Source organism: Lineus longissimus, chromosome 6 (assembly GCF_910592395.1).
Source record: "Lineus longissimus chromosome 6, tnLinLong1.2, whole genome shotgun sequence".
NCBI lineage: Eukaryota > Metazoa > Nemertea > Pilidiophora > Heteronemertea > Lineidae > Lineus > Lineus longissimus.
The window spans coordinates 8909528-8924257 of NC_088313.1; the positions used below are offsets into that span (position 1 = coordinate 8909528).

The 14730-nt window shown below is 41.4% G+C and overlaps 1 protein-coding gene across 1 annotated transcript; it reads left to right on the forward strand.

Annotated features, from left to right (window-relative positions):
• Window positions 1-2284: 2284 nt before the first annotated feature.
• On the forward strand, window positions 2285-3902 carry LOC135489518 (uncharacterized). The gene is made up of 3 exons (XM_064774906.1): window positions 2285-2955; window positions 3299-3384; window positions 3597-3902. The coding sequence occupies exons 1-3, from the start codon at window positions 2526-2528 to the stop codon at window positions 3672-3674; spliced, it is 594 nt and encodes a 197-aa protein (XP_064630976.1). The 5' UTR covers window positions 2285-2525; the 3' UTR covers window positions 3675-3902.
• The last annotated feature ends 10828 nt before the right edge of the window (window positions 3903-14730 follow it).

Sequence of the window (14730 nt, forward strand, 5' to 3'; positions counted from 1 at the left end):
CAAATGGATGGTGGCGATCGAGTACCTGGATCTATTCTGTTTATCCTCGGAGATAACTTAGGAAGCCATTGCATTGGTGGGTTTTCAGAAAATTTCTCTACACACCCATACATGTGTCGCTTCTGCTTCGCTACACATGAAGAATTCAATGACAATCCCTTAACTGTCTCTGAAAACAGAACACCAGAAAGTTACTCTGAATCGGTAAATTTTCTTGAAGAAAACCCTGATCAGCATTCACATCATGGCATCCTTCATCCCTCCCTTTTCAACGAGTTGAAGTACTTTCATGTTTGTGGACCGGGTTTGCCTCCTTGTTTGGGGCATGACTTTTTTGAAGGGATAGTTAGGTATGACTTGGCTCTCTATGTAAAGGATTTAGTTCGGAAAAATTGGTTCTCATATGAAGTTCTCAACAGAACAATGACACACACCTCACTGCTTGGTTTTGATGCACTAGACAAACCACCAGATGTTCCTCTGAATGCAGACAAACTCAAGGGGCATGCAGTAGAAAATTGGTGTCTACTTCGGAACCTTCCCTTATTTCTGCGAAACAAGGTAAAGGATCCGACGGATGACACCTGGAAGTTAGTCCTCCTACTCAGAGAAATGGTTGAGTACGTTTGTTCCCCAAAGATTTCTGAAGGTCAGATTGGATATCTTGGTGCTCTGATAGAGGAATATATGTTTGACAGGAAGCGTGTCTTTCCAGATGTCAAATTGCGCCCAAAGCACCATTATATCTTGCACTATCCTGATCTGATTCTCAAGTGTGGGCCACTCATAAGATCATGGACCATGAGATTTGAATCAAAACATTCATTCTTCAAGACGCATGTGCGGCATTGTGCAAACTTTATTAACATTACTAAGTCATTGGCTGTAAAGCACCAGCTGCTTCAAGCGTACTGCCAACAAGGACAACGCTTTGGTGTTGGTGTTAAAGCTGAACGTTCGATTCGATTCTGTCCCGAGTTGTATCGTGATTCGTTGTTGATGTCTGTGAACAAGTGCGGAAAGCACAGGGACAATAAGAACACTGACATTTGTGACTGTGTTGTGATAGATGAAATGAAATATTCAAAGGGAGTTCATGTGGTTATCAATCATCCTGAGGCAGATAGATACCATCTCTATTTTGGACACGTTGAGGCTTTCCTGATAGACAGCAATGATGCTAGCAACTGTCATTTCATAGTTTCCTTGAATGTGGGCTGCTACAACACCAACTTGGGTGTGTATGAAATTTCTTCAATGCAGTACGATACTCTGGTGTGTCTTGACAAGTGTGAGCTGGTCGATTACCAACCTCTTTATTCCTACGAATTAGACCACAAAGTCTACATTGCCCTCAAACATTCACTCCTGCTTTGAAGGAACCATTGTATGGTATTGGTATAAGCCAGATAAATTAAAAAAATTGTTGTTGGTGATCCTTTCTTGTTAACATTTTGGGGACGGCGGGTGGTGTCTATTTTCATTTTTTGCCAGCCTGGAAATACCCTCTGTTGGAAAATAAAAATAATTAGAATTCTGAGAAATGAGGGTAGGCAGACTTTTTAATTGAAAATGCATTAGAAATATTTTAGCCATTTGATTTGGCCATTATTCCCCAAACGTTTTGGTTGACACATTCAAATACTAGTAGGCCCTTGGTTGGTCCTAAAATGTCCAACTGATGCAAGCAGCTACTGTCTAATTTTAAGTGTCAGTCCATGATACCACCATGCAGGATCATGCAAATGGTGGCAAGGTGGGGGGTCAACAGATCTAGTTGTAATTTCTACCACAGACCTGTCCTAGGGTACTATGAAGGCTGGTGGATTGGTTTCGAAAATAACCCCACAGTTTTGGGGTACGGCTGTTAACCATTTCCTACTCATTTTCCTTTAAAAAAAACATGCATTATCCCTCAAAATAGGCTAAGTCTTTTGTCAATTTTCGTGCATCAAACAGAATTATCACTAAACACCGCCTATTGAAATTGAAAGTACATGATCTGAGCTACATTTTCATGCCTGTTGTTTTGCCCCAGGTACATTTTAATGACAGGTACAGTACGTCCCAAAAACAATGCAATCTCAAATTTCAGTAAAAAGGCAATTTTAACTCTCCTTTAGCTCCAACACTGCAGTTTTTTAGGTGATGCCACTTCCAGGTAAGGGAGTCAGAATGCTGTTTTTTAATTTGCAAAAGAAAAAAATCCGGCCGCCCTTACGGTTTTCCGGTGAGGGGGTCCAGTCGCGCCCTTATCACTGGTGCCCATTTTCTGCCCATTCCCTCAGAAAACTGACGAAATACACATGCTTTCCAAATAAAATTACATTTTTAGATGTTAGTGAACCCCCCTCTCCCTTGCCCCTCCCACACACTCCCTCAAACAACCTAGAGGCCTTTATTACCCCTGTGGAGGCTTAGCGGTCTTGGCGGAAACGATCACCAGCAACGACAACAACAACAACAGTTACAGTTACAATGCATTGTGTACATGCACGTGTACATTGTGTGATAGTCAATTGAAAATGGAACCTGAAAAATCACAGTTGAAATGTGGATTTGCTGTCATATCCAAGGATATCGAGTGTGGTACTGACGCTTCATACCCCAATGACAAGAGTGTGATCCCCTTGAAACAATGTAAGAAGGACGTGCACTCCCATTTGATGCGTTGGATGTCCTCCAGGAAAGCCAGTCAAGTCAAAAGTGAATGGGAGCTCATAGCACTTCGTGCTGGCGTGTTTGATATGAGTTCTCCAGTTCTGGACACCACAATATGCCCGAACCACCGATACAAGTTGAGTTTATCATGGAATCAGCAAAGGAGATGCCAGCACCCACTTCATCAACCCTCTAAAACAAGTCGGAAGCCCAGAAAAGATGGTGGTTCAGTTCATCGAGTGATGTCTCGGGAAATATACATCAAGTGGGGAGTTTTTGTCCCAGTTGGCTCAGGTAAGGGATCAGTCTCAAAATCACTGAAGTAGAAAAGAAGCAGTAGGCCTGTAATGATACCCACTCTGACTAAACCTAACTTTGGTGCAAAACCAACTGAGTGATAACGATTTACCACTTCACTTGTGTTCTTCCTAGAAAGTTGATTGGAGCCTTGGCTTGGTGATCAGGAAGTCCCAGTTATGATTCCCTGCCAGTGCCACTGGAGGTGATGCTTCACTGCCGTACAAAATCAGCATGGCCGGTCGCATTATCAAAACAAGTCTATCATCATCATCATGTCCTCACACTATTATATTGCACATCATATTATCATTACCCCCATAATCTGGTGCCTTTTCAGCTCTGTGTAAAGGATGTGAGGCTAAACATCGAGTACCTGTGGCAAATGTAGAACGAGAAGTAGAACCAGCACCCATGGATACAGAGGTGAGTTGAATGAAAAAAAAGGGGAGAAGATTCGGGGCAAGCCAAAGTGAATATTGGTTAATTCTGCCTGCAGCGACTGACTTGCATGTAAGAAGGTCACTGATGAGAGAGGAGGGACTAAGCTGAAAACCTTGATGCCATTCTGGCTCCCATCTCCTTGGCAATGAGGGATTCTAAGCCAAACCTGATTCTCCATCAATATCTTTTTTCAGTCCGCTGTTGCCTCTTCCTCTGTTCAACCAGCCGACGCCTTAGAAAACCCAGCAGACGGGACAGAAGGGCAAATTTGATGGGTAGTGTTGTTGCAACAGTATCATAAGGACTGCTGGTCAAGCACTCTTGAGCTGGGAGAGAGAAATGATAAGAGGGTGGAGACAGATTTTCTGAAATGTTGGTCTTTGAGTCATGACTGGGCAGAATTAGCCCAGTGAAAGTTGTCAGCTACACATCAAGAATTCTTGATTAAGAATGAAAGGGTACGACTTTATTGGATGTACATTCATCAGGCTTGACCTGAGATTTCCCACGCCATTGATTGCAAATGCATTGTTCGCATTCTGCAATACATCTCTCTTTTTCTAAAAAAAATACATGGTGAATTTCCTAAAACTGTTACATGCTGTGTTTTTGTCTCCCTTGACTAACATAACCTGCAATATGAAGGACATCCAGATTTGATGTTCTAGTATATCTAGCGGATGGTTCATCAGGTAAAATGCGGGGCTTGGTTAAAAAATGATTTTATAGCGATATCTTGGGATAAATTTGAACTTTGGCTTTCAGTAAACAATTGTAAATGCCAAGATAGATTTTTAATGTCAGTATACTTAGTAGCGCTAATGTCAGTTTTGAACAACCAAGCCTGCTACTGGAAAGTGGGACTCTCTCCTGATACTATCCTGCACTTGGGCCTGACATGTAGTACCGTAAATGAGGTGTTACTAGTATTGGTCCCTCCCTAGTAGTGGTTAGTAGTGGTTTGGCTATTGTCTGCAAAATAGCCTTTTTTCTATGTATCATTATATTAGCTTGTAAATAAATCACCCATTTGTAAAAAAAAAGTGTCCCTGCTTCTTAGGTGGCAGCACTGTCCTCTGCAGACAGGTACAAGTGTAGCATGTGGAAAGTTGTGATCTCTCCTAAGGGACTGGACAGTACCGTAACTCAGTTAATGAAAAACTTCTCCATTCCAGTACATGTATATGTACAATTTAGCCAATGCTAGAGCAACTCCAGGAGAACATTTCACCGCCAACCAAGGAGCTAAAAACTTCCAATAGCAGTACTCTGACGGTGCAGCCAACTGCAGGGTTGTCCTCATCAAACAGTAATTATACAGTAGGAACTGCACCATTGGTCAATTGGCTCCTTAGCAATGGAAGGTGTTACTAGTATGTGAAATGAGCACTTCTGCAAGGTTCTTAGGAACAGGATGATCCCTGCATGGGTTGATAAAGATGTATTAGTAGGTCATACCACATGCCCTTCAGGTGCCTTAGCCATGGGGGGGGGGGGGGGTCCAACCCTTACAACATGCTCTGGCAGCATGACACAGGCTAATGAATGGGTCAACATTAGCATCCTCACCAACAGGGGGGTTTCTTAAGGTTTTCGGACTGTAAGAAGGCCTACATGTAGCTTATTCAATTACGTTGCCATCAGGTAGGCCAAGACCGAAATGTTATTTGAAATTCAAATCAGCATTTCAGGACCTATGGGGCCCAATTCCCCAAAGGGCTTTCATCAAGGGCAAATTTGTAGTGATGAGCTTGTTCTTTTTTTGGGGGAAAAATGCAAGTGGAGTTATTTACCGGTAGGCCTACTTAAATAAGTTAAAATAGGTTAGTAGGCCTAGGCATGGGGGGGGGGGGTGATCATGGTGGTTGACAGTAACTACTAATCCTCATGGCCAGCACCAAGCATAAATTATGTGTTCATTATGCATTTATTTTATAATTCATCAAGTGTACACAAGGTGGCAGCACTAGCCAATGAGTGTCATTTTGGTGGAAAATAGCACTTTTTCCTTGGTTTATCCTGGGAAAACAGTAAAAGCGGCCGGAAATTATATTTCTGATTTTGAAAGTAGGTATCATTACCTTTATCATGTGCAAGCCACAGCATTCAAAGACCTGCAGTGTTGGAGATATGAGCGTCGATAGAGAGCTCTTCCTAAGCACTGCCCCTAGGTATGCATAATTACTAGGCCTAGCACGACCAAAGTATGAAGTGTTACTCAATGACCTGTTGCAGAATGGAAGATCTCATCAAATACTTCCATCATACAAAGGGGGAAAATCCAGCTATTTTTTTTAGTCTCTGCAGGAGTGCCCAACATTGACCCAAAAATACACAAAAAATAGGGGGAAAAAAGCTAAAACAAGCCCCCTAACTAGGCCTGCCCCTAACTCGGTTGCTAGTGATTTTTGAGAGTCATCAATTGCTGTGTAATGATGTCTTAGTGGAAGGATCTTGCATACCTAATCTCGTTAAAAACGGTTGACCCCCACCTTGCCACCCTCTGCATGATGGTATCATGGACTGACACTTAAAATGTACATGGTGCAGAAATAGAACTTGTGTTTCATTGCTGTTTCAGGAAATGAGCTCCCAGCCGAATTCACCAGTGCCAGTGGATGACCTTATGAAAGCGTTTTTGATGGAAATATTCCCCACCTTCAGTGATCATGATATCGAAAATCTGGCAATTAAGTTGCAAGAGCTAGGGTGCAGTGAAGTGAACGATGTTCAACTAGCCACTGAAGCAGACTTGAGCTTTCTGAAGCCAATTCAGAGGCGAAAGCTACTGTAAAAGCTATCCACGAATATTTAAAATATTTACTGTTTTTATTCGGTGAACCCAGACATGCAGTTTTTGTTCAGAAAATTCTAATCTTTTAATTCCAGGTTTCTTGAGGAGTCGCCCGGCTGACCATCCCCTGAATATGGACCTGGATACATCATCGCTTGCGTCGACGTTTGTGCTTGGATCGTCAGTTGATTGTGTTCCAGAGACGGATGAGGAGGATAGTGCGAGTTCAATGATGACTTCACCTTCGGCAACTTGTTCGAAGTCTCAGGTGGAGACATCTTCTGTAAACTTTGTTGTCCCATGGCACAAATTTCCCAGTGATGTTATCAAAAAATGTAAGAAGGGATCACGAATCGACCCGGGGGAAAAACGGAGAGTTGTTAGTATTGTGGGTGATGAGATGGTGGCAAAGGGACCGGAATGCACCAAACGTGCCGTTATAAAACGGGTGGCCAGGCAGCTTGTTGATAAATACCCCAATTCATTTCAGGATAGAAAAATGGATGGGGTAAACTTGGTGATGGTTTTCAGGGAATCTTCACAAAACTGGAAAACTACATTTACAACGATGGACAGAAAAAGAGACGCCAGTCCAAGAGGTCAAATGAAGAAATTGGGGATGATGCAACTGTTGCCACTACTTCTACCAGCAAAGATAAGTATGGTTGCATAAGTGGTCAATGGAAACCAGCTTGCCTCGACGGAGAAACAATGGAATCGCAAATTCAGAAAAAGGAGATGTTAAAAGGGTTAGGGTCTGACGACAACAAGGAAAGGATTATCGATATCATGAAGTCAACATACTTTCTTCAAAGGAATGACATTTGTGATGGTATGCCGATCAATGAATTCATTAAGCAGTGGCCATTCTTTTTCGATTTCGCATGCATTTCCGACCACTTTGAACAACTTACGGGGATAAAAATCGATTTTGCTCAGGAAGAATCACTGGTGGCAAGGAACAAGGCAAACCGGATTTGGGAGTACATTTGTTCTGGCAAAAAGAAACCGAAAGAACTGAAAAAGTGGGTGTCTCGTGTGAAAGAGGAAGTGGGGTTGACTAAAACAACGAAGTCGCAACAAACTGCAGTCTCCCTACTCCTCATCAACTACTTCGAAGAAGATGAGGGGACCCTATTTCGCTTTTATGGGGTAAGTGTTGGGGGAAACAAGGCTAGGGCTTACATGAATGAATGAATGAATGAATTGAAAAACTTATATTGGGCGCCTTTCCGTGGTCCACCACGCTCAAGGAGCCACCCCCCCTAAATAGTCCTCAAACAAGGTGGTTTTGAGTTGCCTCTTAAATGATGTTTCTGGTAGAGCCCTGACGGAAACAGGAAGTTTGTTCCACAGGTATGGGCCACAGCATGAGAAGCTGCGGTCACCATACCTGGACTTACTTCTTTTGATTTTAAGCGCCTTGAACGTGGTGGACCTCGTACAGCCGCTTGTCGCCACCAGCAAATCTGACAGGTACATCGGACCCCCACTGCTCACTACTGTCTTGTGTACAAGAGTCAGAATTTTGTAAACGACCCTTGCCTTGACAGGAAGCCAATGGAGCTCGCGGAGCAGTGGGGTGATGCTGTCAAATTTCCTGCGGCAACAAACAAGCCTAGCAGCGGAATTTTCATTAGATTTACATTTACATTTACATTACATTAGAGATTTGATTCACTATTTTAGTATGTAGTAAAATATTTCGAAACGGCTCATAAAAATATCATTCATAAGAAGTGTGTCACTAATACGCTGAATGTAGATGAGGCGTTGGAAGTGTTAAAAATTATCTGATTATAGAAATCTGTGAAGTAAATCCTTGGTTCTCCACTTAGGAATTCAGCGGTATAACCCCCGCTTCCGGTTGCCAGAGGTGCGACGAAACGACGGACACCCTCCTGAAAAGAGCGCTACGTCACTTTGCTGATGTGTTGGAATTACGTCATGTCGTCTCATGACGACACAATTCTGGCACATTTTTTACGACAATTCAGCAAACCGGAAACGGGAATGATTCCTCTGACAGGTAGCAGAGAACCAAGGATTGTACATTCAATCTACATTTTAAATCCAAACTTAATCTTTTCCATTGCAGGTTACTGGTAACAAAGAGAAAATGAAATGGCCAGGGCCATTGTGCTCACCTCATGTGGAGGAAAGATGGATAAAGAGCATGGTATTGTGTCATGTAGTGCTAGGTTTGATGTAGGTCCAAGCAATTACAATTTCCCCAAAATGGCCAATTTACAGTACATTCGACCTCTGTGACCTTGAAAAGCAGGTCAAATCAAAGAAGACCCGGGTGACACATTGAATGGTTGTTAGAATTAGATGTATCTATGATATAAAATTGGTGCCAATCGGGCAAGTCATTACTAGGAATAATGGCATTTTGAAGAATTTAGGATTTGGCCCCCTCCCTGGAGGCCAAACGGCAAATCAGATCGCACCAAACTTCAGTACCTGAGATCACCTGACCAAGGGGTACATGTGTACTTAATTTGTGATCAATAGTCATTGCAGTTAAGAACGTGCCATAGTTACAGCCTGACGGCCAATTTACGACATTTGACCTCTGTGACCTTGACAAGAAGGTCAAATTAAAAACCTGTGTGACATTTACTGTATGGTGGTTAGATGTACCCATGATATCAAATTGGTGGCAATCGGGCAAGAAGTTAAGGAATAATCACATTTTTAAGGTTTTTGGATTTTGCCCCCTGGTGGTCAAGTGGTGAATCATATTGGACCAAACTTCGGTCCCTGAGATCACCTGACTAAGGGGTAAATGTGTACCAAATTTGGTATCAATAGTCATTGCAGTTTAGAAACGTGCCATCGTTACATCCTAATGGCCAATTTACACCATTTGACCTCTGTGACCTTGAAAAGGAGGTCAAATCAAAAACCCGGAGGATATATGATGCACCTTTGCTAGAAGTACCTACCATATTTTTTTCAAAATTTCCCGACTACTATTAAGGGAGATATTGCATATTTTCACTTTTAACGTTTGGCCCCCTGGTGGCCAAACCATGAAACAAATCGGACCGAAACTTGGTCTCCAAGGTGTCATTACATAAGGGTACATGTGCACCAAGTTTCAACTCAATAGCTCTAACAGTTACGAAACGTGCCCTGCTAACGGACGACGGACGACGACGGACGACGACGACGACGACGACGACGACGACGACGGACGACGGACGCCACGGTATGGGATAAGCTCACCTCTGCTAAGAGGTGAGCTAATTAAAGCTGATACATCGAAGCCCAAAACACCATTCATAGCAATCATTGGTGAGTATCGTTCTCTAGTCACTCACAACCAAGAATCTTGATGTGGAGATTAGAGAATACGAGTGAAGGCCTACGAAGAATCCAGAGTTGATTGCTTCAAAATACTTCTCATAGTATAGTGCACAGGTTTAACCTGCTGTTTTCTTCATTTTGAGGGACCAACACCAAGGCTCTTGTCAAAAGATTTGATAAAAACAAAAGATAATGTATGCAGAGCAGAATTGTTTGTTTTGAGCTGTTGAGTTGCTTGGCCTTGGTGTCAATTTTTGGTTTAACTGGTAATTCTTAAATCATTCTGTTACAGGTAACGAAGAAGACATATTTCAAGGGGTAAACCTCTATTACTTGGTTGTTGAGTGTGAAGTCGTTACAGACCGACTACGAGATTTTTCAGAGGCAGTGCTTGTCCTGTTCGCTTCTTTCTATGCTCTCAACACTCAATATCTGAAGGATGCAGAAATAACATTGGAATTCATTCAAAGATGTGTATATAGGAGGGAATATGGTGTAAATACAGGCCAACTTCACCCAAACGTAGTCCTTGAAGCAGCATACATGTATTTCATCAAGTTATCCCAAATTACATCGCCATGATGTAGTTTTCAAATCCATCTGTCGTGTCTGCTTGTAGAGCAAATCAAACCATCAGTTGGTAACAGTTCGGCCAATCAGAAATAACTTCATGTTAGAGTCTGTTCAACAGAGATGAATTATTTGCCCAGTCGCTTGTGAGATAAAATTTTCTAACCATGACCATCTTTCATTCGCAGGGAAATTGTAGGAATTAATCCTGATACTGGTGCAAAAAAGAAGAAGAAAACTGCAAGCCATGTTGTGCATCCTGAGATCGTATCACTTCTAAACGGGATTAGAGACTTCGAATCCGACTGGGAATCTTCCCGTGTCTAGTTGTACAGTTGTACATGTACTTTGTTCATTGAAGATGCTTTACATTGTTCATTGAATAACGTGTTAAGAATGAAGGCTACCGGTACACATTTTAAAGTTCATTTCTTGCATTGACATAGTCCTTGATACAGTATTTTGTACATGACCAGTTTGGGTGCGGTTTATTACTTTAAGTAGGTATAATTGTACATGTACTTGTAATATAACTTGCTGTCATTACATTGTTCATTGAAGATGCTTAAAATGTGCATCCTGAGATAATATCATTATATCGCTTCTTAACAGGGTTAGAGACTTTGAATCAGATTGGGAATCGCCCTGTGTCTAGTCTCATAGTGAAGAACTGTTAACATTGTTCATTGAATAACGTGTTAAAAATGAAGGCTACCGGTACACATTCTAAAGTTCATGTCTTGCATTGACATAGTCAGTCCTTGATACAATATTTTGTAAATGACCAGTTTGGGTGCGGTTTATTACTTGAAGTTGGTATAATTGTACATGTACTTGTTATATAACTTGCTGTCTTTACCACGTTTTCATGACTTGCTAGGACACCCTGGCTACTGAATACTCCATCGAGCCGTGGAAAATTATGAGGCCTCCCAATTCTCCGCGAACCTGTCCACGAGCCACGTCAGATTTGACCTCTATCTACGCTTATTTCGTCTTAGAATATGGCTCCCTCCAGAAAAAATCTCGGAGATTCTGCCATTTTAAACGCGGGTATGGGTAAAATCTTTTGCGGTTTGTGGACGGGTCTGTAGAGAATAGGGAGGTCTCATTATTTTCCGCGGCTCGATGGAGTATTCATAAGCCAGGGTGTAGGAGCATGAAGCAGCATTGAATTGCAGTACGACTTAATCATAATGCATTAGGCCAGTAATAAAGAGGATTAGGTCTGTTACTGAGCCGCTCAAACTTCATACCAGTTTGGCTGATTTTGACTATGTCATTTGCCAGTCGCTAGCATCAAAGTGGAGCTTCTGTGGCAATTCAAATGCTGCTACAATCTTCCGAAGTGACTGTGTCCTGAAGTGTGCCTATCAAGCTTGGGGAAAGCTGTAATCTAGTTTTGTTGAAACCAATCAGTGACAAATAAGTGGTTACAAAATGTATCTGAATTCAACATGTCAAGGCACAGCTATACTGCATGTATGTCTTGAGTCATCAAGTGATTGTGAGGACACTAAGTGCTGTCAAAACGATATGTTGCAATCTATTTGGGCCTTTGCATAATCTGTCGGAAGTACTCATCAATCTGCCCGATTTGAAAAAATAGTTTGTATTTTTTATTGCTACTACAGTGTATACCAGATGATTTACAAACCTTGTTTTGGTAGTTCAAATGAAGCTACATTCAAAGTGACTGTGTTCTGAAGTGTGCCTATCAAGCTTGGGGAAAGCTGTAATCTAGTTTTGTTTAAAGCAATCAGTGACACACAAGTGGCTACAAAATGTATCTCAAGTCAATGTATTTTGGACTCTTGCATAATCTGTCAGAAGTTATTAATTATCAATCTGCCAGATTTGAAAAAAAATAGTTTGTATTTTTGTAATGCTACGGTGTGTACCAGATGATTTATTACAAACCTTAGTTTGGTAGTTCAAATGATGCTACATTCTTCTGAAGTGACTGAGTTCTAGAGTATGCACACCAAGCCTGGAAAAGCTGTAATCTTGTTTTGTTTTGCTTTGCTGAGACAGATGTTTTCATTACAGTTTATAAGTGTAATGCAGAACCAAGATGTTTTTTATTACCTCACCTCGGTGAGCTTAGGTTGTCACGTCTTGTCCGTCCTTCATCCGTCAAAAATGGTGGCACGTTTGCTCACTGTTGAGTCTAGAAAGTTAACGTGACTTGCCATAAATTGACACAATTTTACTTACATGATGTACATTTCCTTGGCTACAGGCAGCCGTCTTTGAAAAAGTGTATCTTGTCAATATTTCATGTACGCTGATAGCCAATGCCATGAATAGAGAGATTCGGCTATCCCGTAACCGGGATCGAGTAGAGTGGCAACGCGTCATCATAAAATGACGTGACATCATCATTACATGCGTAAACTTTATTGATCCTGTTTTCGCGGTCCGAGATAAATCGCCTCTGAGACGTAAGTGTGAAACGAGATAAAGTTTCCTCTAATTTCACGTTGTTATCACATTTCAGTATGAGAATCATACTGCCACATGTAATGTTCAGTATATATAGAAGCCGAAGATATAGCAGAGAGTGATTGATTTCTTGTTGATCGGCCTCTATTTTAATGAGAATGACGGCTGTCACTTTTGACGTCTGCCTACTTCTATGCATGCATGTAATGTAGTGTTCTGTATAGCCTACACAACAACAGCGGAGTGATGAAAGTGCAATGGCGATGCCGATGACATCGGCAGTGTCATATTTGAAAGCAGATATCTGTAGCCTGGGTCTGGTAAAATATTTGAACAGTTGTGGCCCCTGCATGTTGGCATGCCTCAGGCCAGCAGGGCCAGGGGCATTATGATTTAGGCTATAGCTAGTTTCAGCGATTCATTGTCATTGACCATGTTGACTGACAAACAAAGGTTACTTTTAGTTTGATTAGGCCTAGCCTATTAGCTAGCTATTTTAGGCCTAAAAAGCCATGTTTTTCAATTTCCATTTGATTCATTTCAGGCTAGCCTATACTGATCATGTGAGGATTTCATTTAAACCTAATCTCAATTAAATTATGTAATTTGTGCAAGAAAATGGAACCTCAAAAGTTGAAATTCATTAGGTTTACCCCGTCTGTGGACATTTTGTTCCTGCGTGAAATAGTAGCTGTTCCTCCATTTGAAGACTCCAACAGATGGGCGGCTATAGTTACAAACGTGAACACAGCCATTGGTCAGCTTCGGAAGGATGCCAAACCATTTTCAGAACGTTCTCTGAAAGACCGCTTGACTGGTCTGCTTGCTAATTTTGTCAGAGATGACATGGACGCACTAAGGAAGTAAGTAAATTTCATCACTCTCTTTTTCATCACTTCTACATGGAATTAACATGCAAAAATTTACATTTGGAGATGCTAGTCTCAAGAGTAGGAAGTCCTTAGGATATTTTTGACAGACTGAATGATAAATTCAAACAGGGAATTTGGTGAGCAACAGCTCGTAATCAAACAAAGCATTGGAGGTGCCCCCATATAAAAATATAACCCTCATTAAAAGTGAAGTAAATTTGTTTGACATTTCGTCTATTTTGTTCAGATCTGGTACAGAGGAAGAATACAACGAGCGTGAACAGTTACTCCAAGAGATTCGCGAATGAAAGGAAGAAGCAGACACGGTTAAGAAGGACAAGAAGGTTGAAGACAAGCGCAAGAGGGAAAAAGAGGAAAATGAGGGGGAAGCAATCCGCCTCAAGCGATGGAGGGAATGAACAGTAGGTGATAGATAATTGTCATGGCCTTCAACATTCTTCTTATACTTATTGATATGTATTCTCATAGCTTGATGATGGATCACCCCCTCATCATTCATTACAAGTCATTGCAGTATTATCTAAATGCAAGGTGTTAGAATAACATAATATTCTTCAAACAACTATTTCAGTTTTTTTTCAGAGCCAGAAGTAACTCCAAGAAAGAATGCAAAATTCGATGTTGGGGAGTACCTAACGAAGAAACTTGAGTTGGAAACCCGCAGGTTTGAGGCCGAGAAAGAGAAGATAGCAGCAGAGGCTCAGGAGAAACGTGCTACGATTGAACTTTTGGGGAAATTAGCCAGTGACATAAACAAAAAAGAACAGTAAAGTCGAATGGTATAAGATTTAATGAAAATGGCAAGGAAGAAAATTTTGATTATTTAATGAACATTTGGTAAACAATAAAATTGCATTCACGTTTTAATTGTCACTGTAAAACATGAGTGTGCGCAGGCTATGAACAGTCAGTCCCAATATTGAAATCAGCCCAGACTCACTGGATTTGTTGTGAATTTTTGAATTGCTTATTAAATGTTATGCAGCTAAGCTTACTGTATACTATCTCTTTTCTGTTCCTTGAGGTCTGAAGGGTGGTCATGTATGGAACCCTGCCACTCTTATTCTGGTCGAAACAATGGTGCCAATACTTCAGCAATCCAGTTCTATCATGTGCAACAGAGAACAGTCCAATAGTTCTTATATTACTGGAAAAGACTGAATGAAGTCGAAGAGGAAAACATGAAACGGCGTTGAGATGGATATCTTACACCGTAGGGTGCTGCCATCTGGTTATAGGATGATGACCTAAACGTTTTGTCTTCACTAATCTTCTTTTGTCACTAAGACATGGATTGTCTTCAATAAAGCC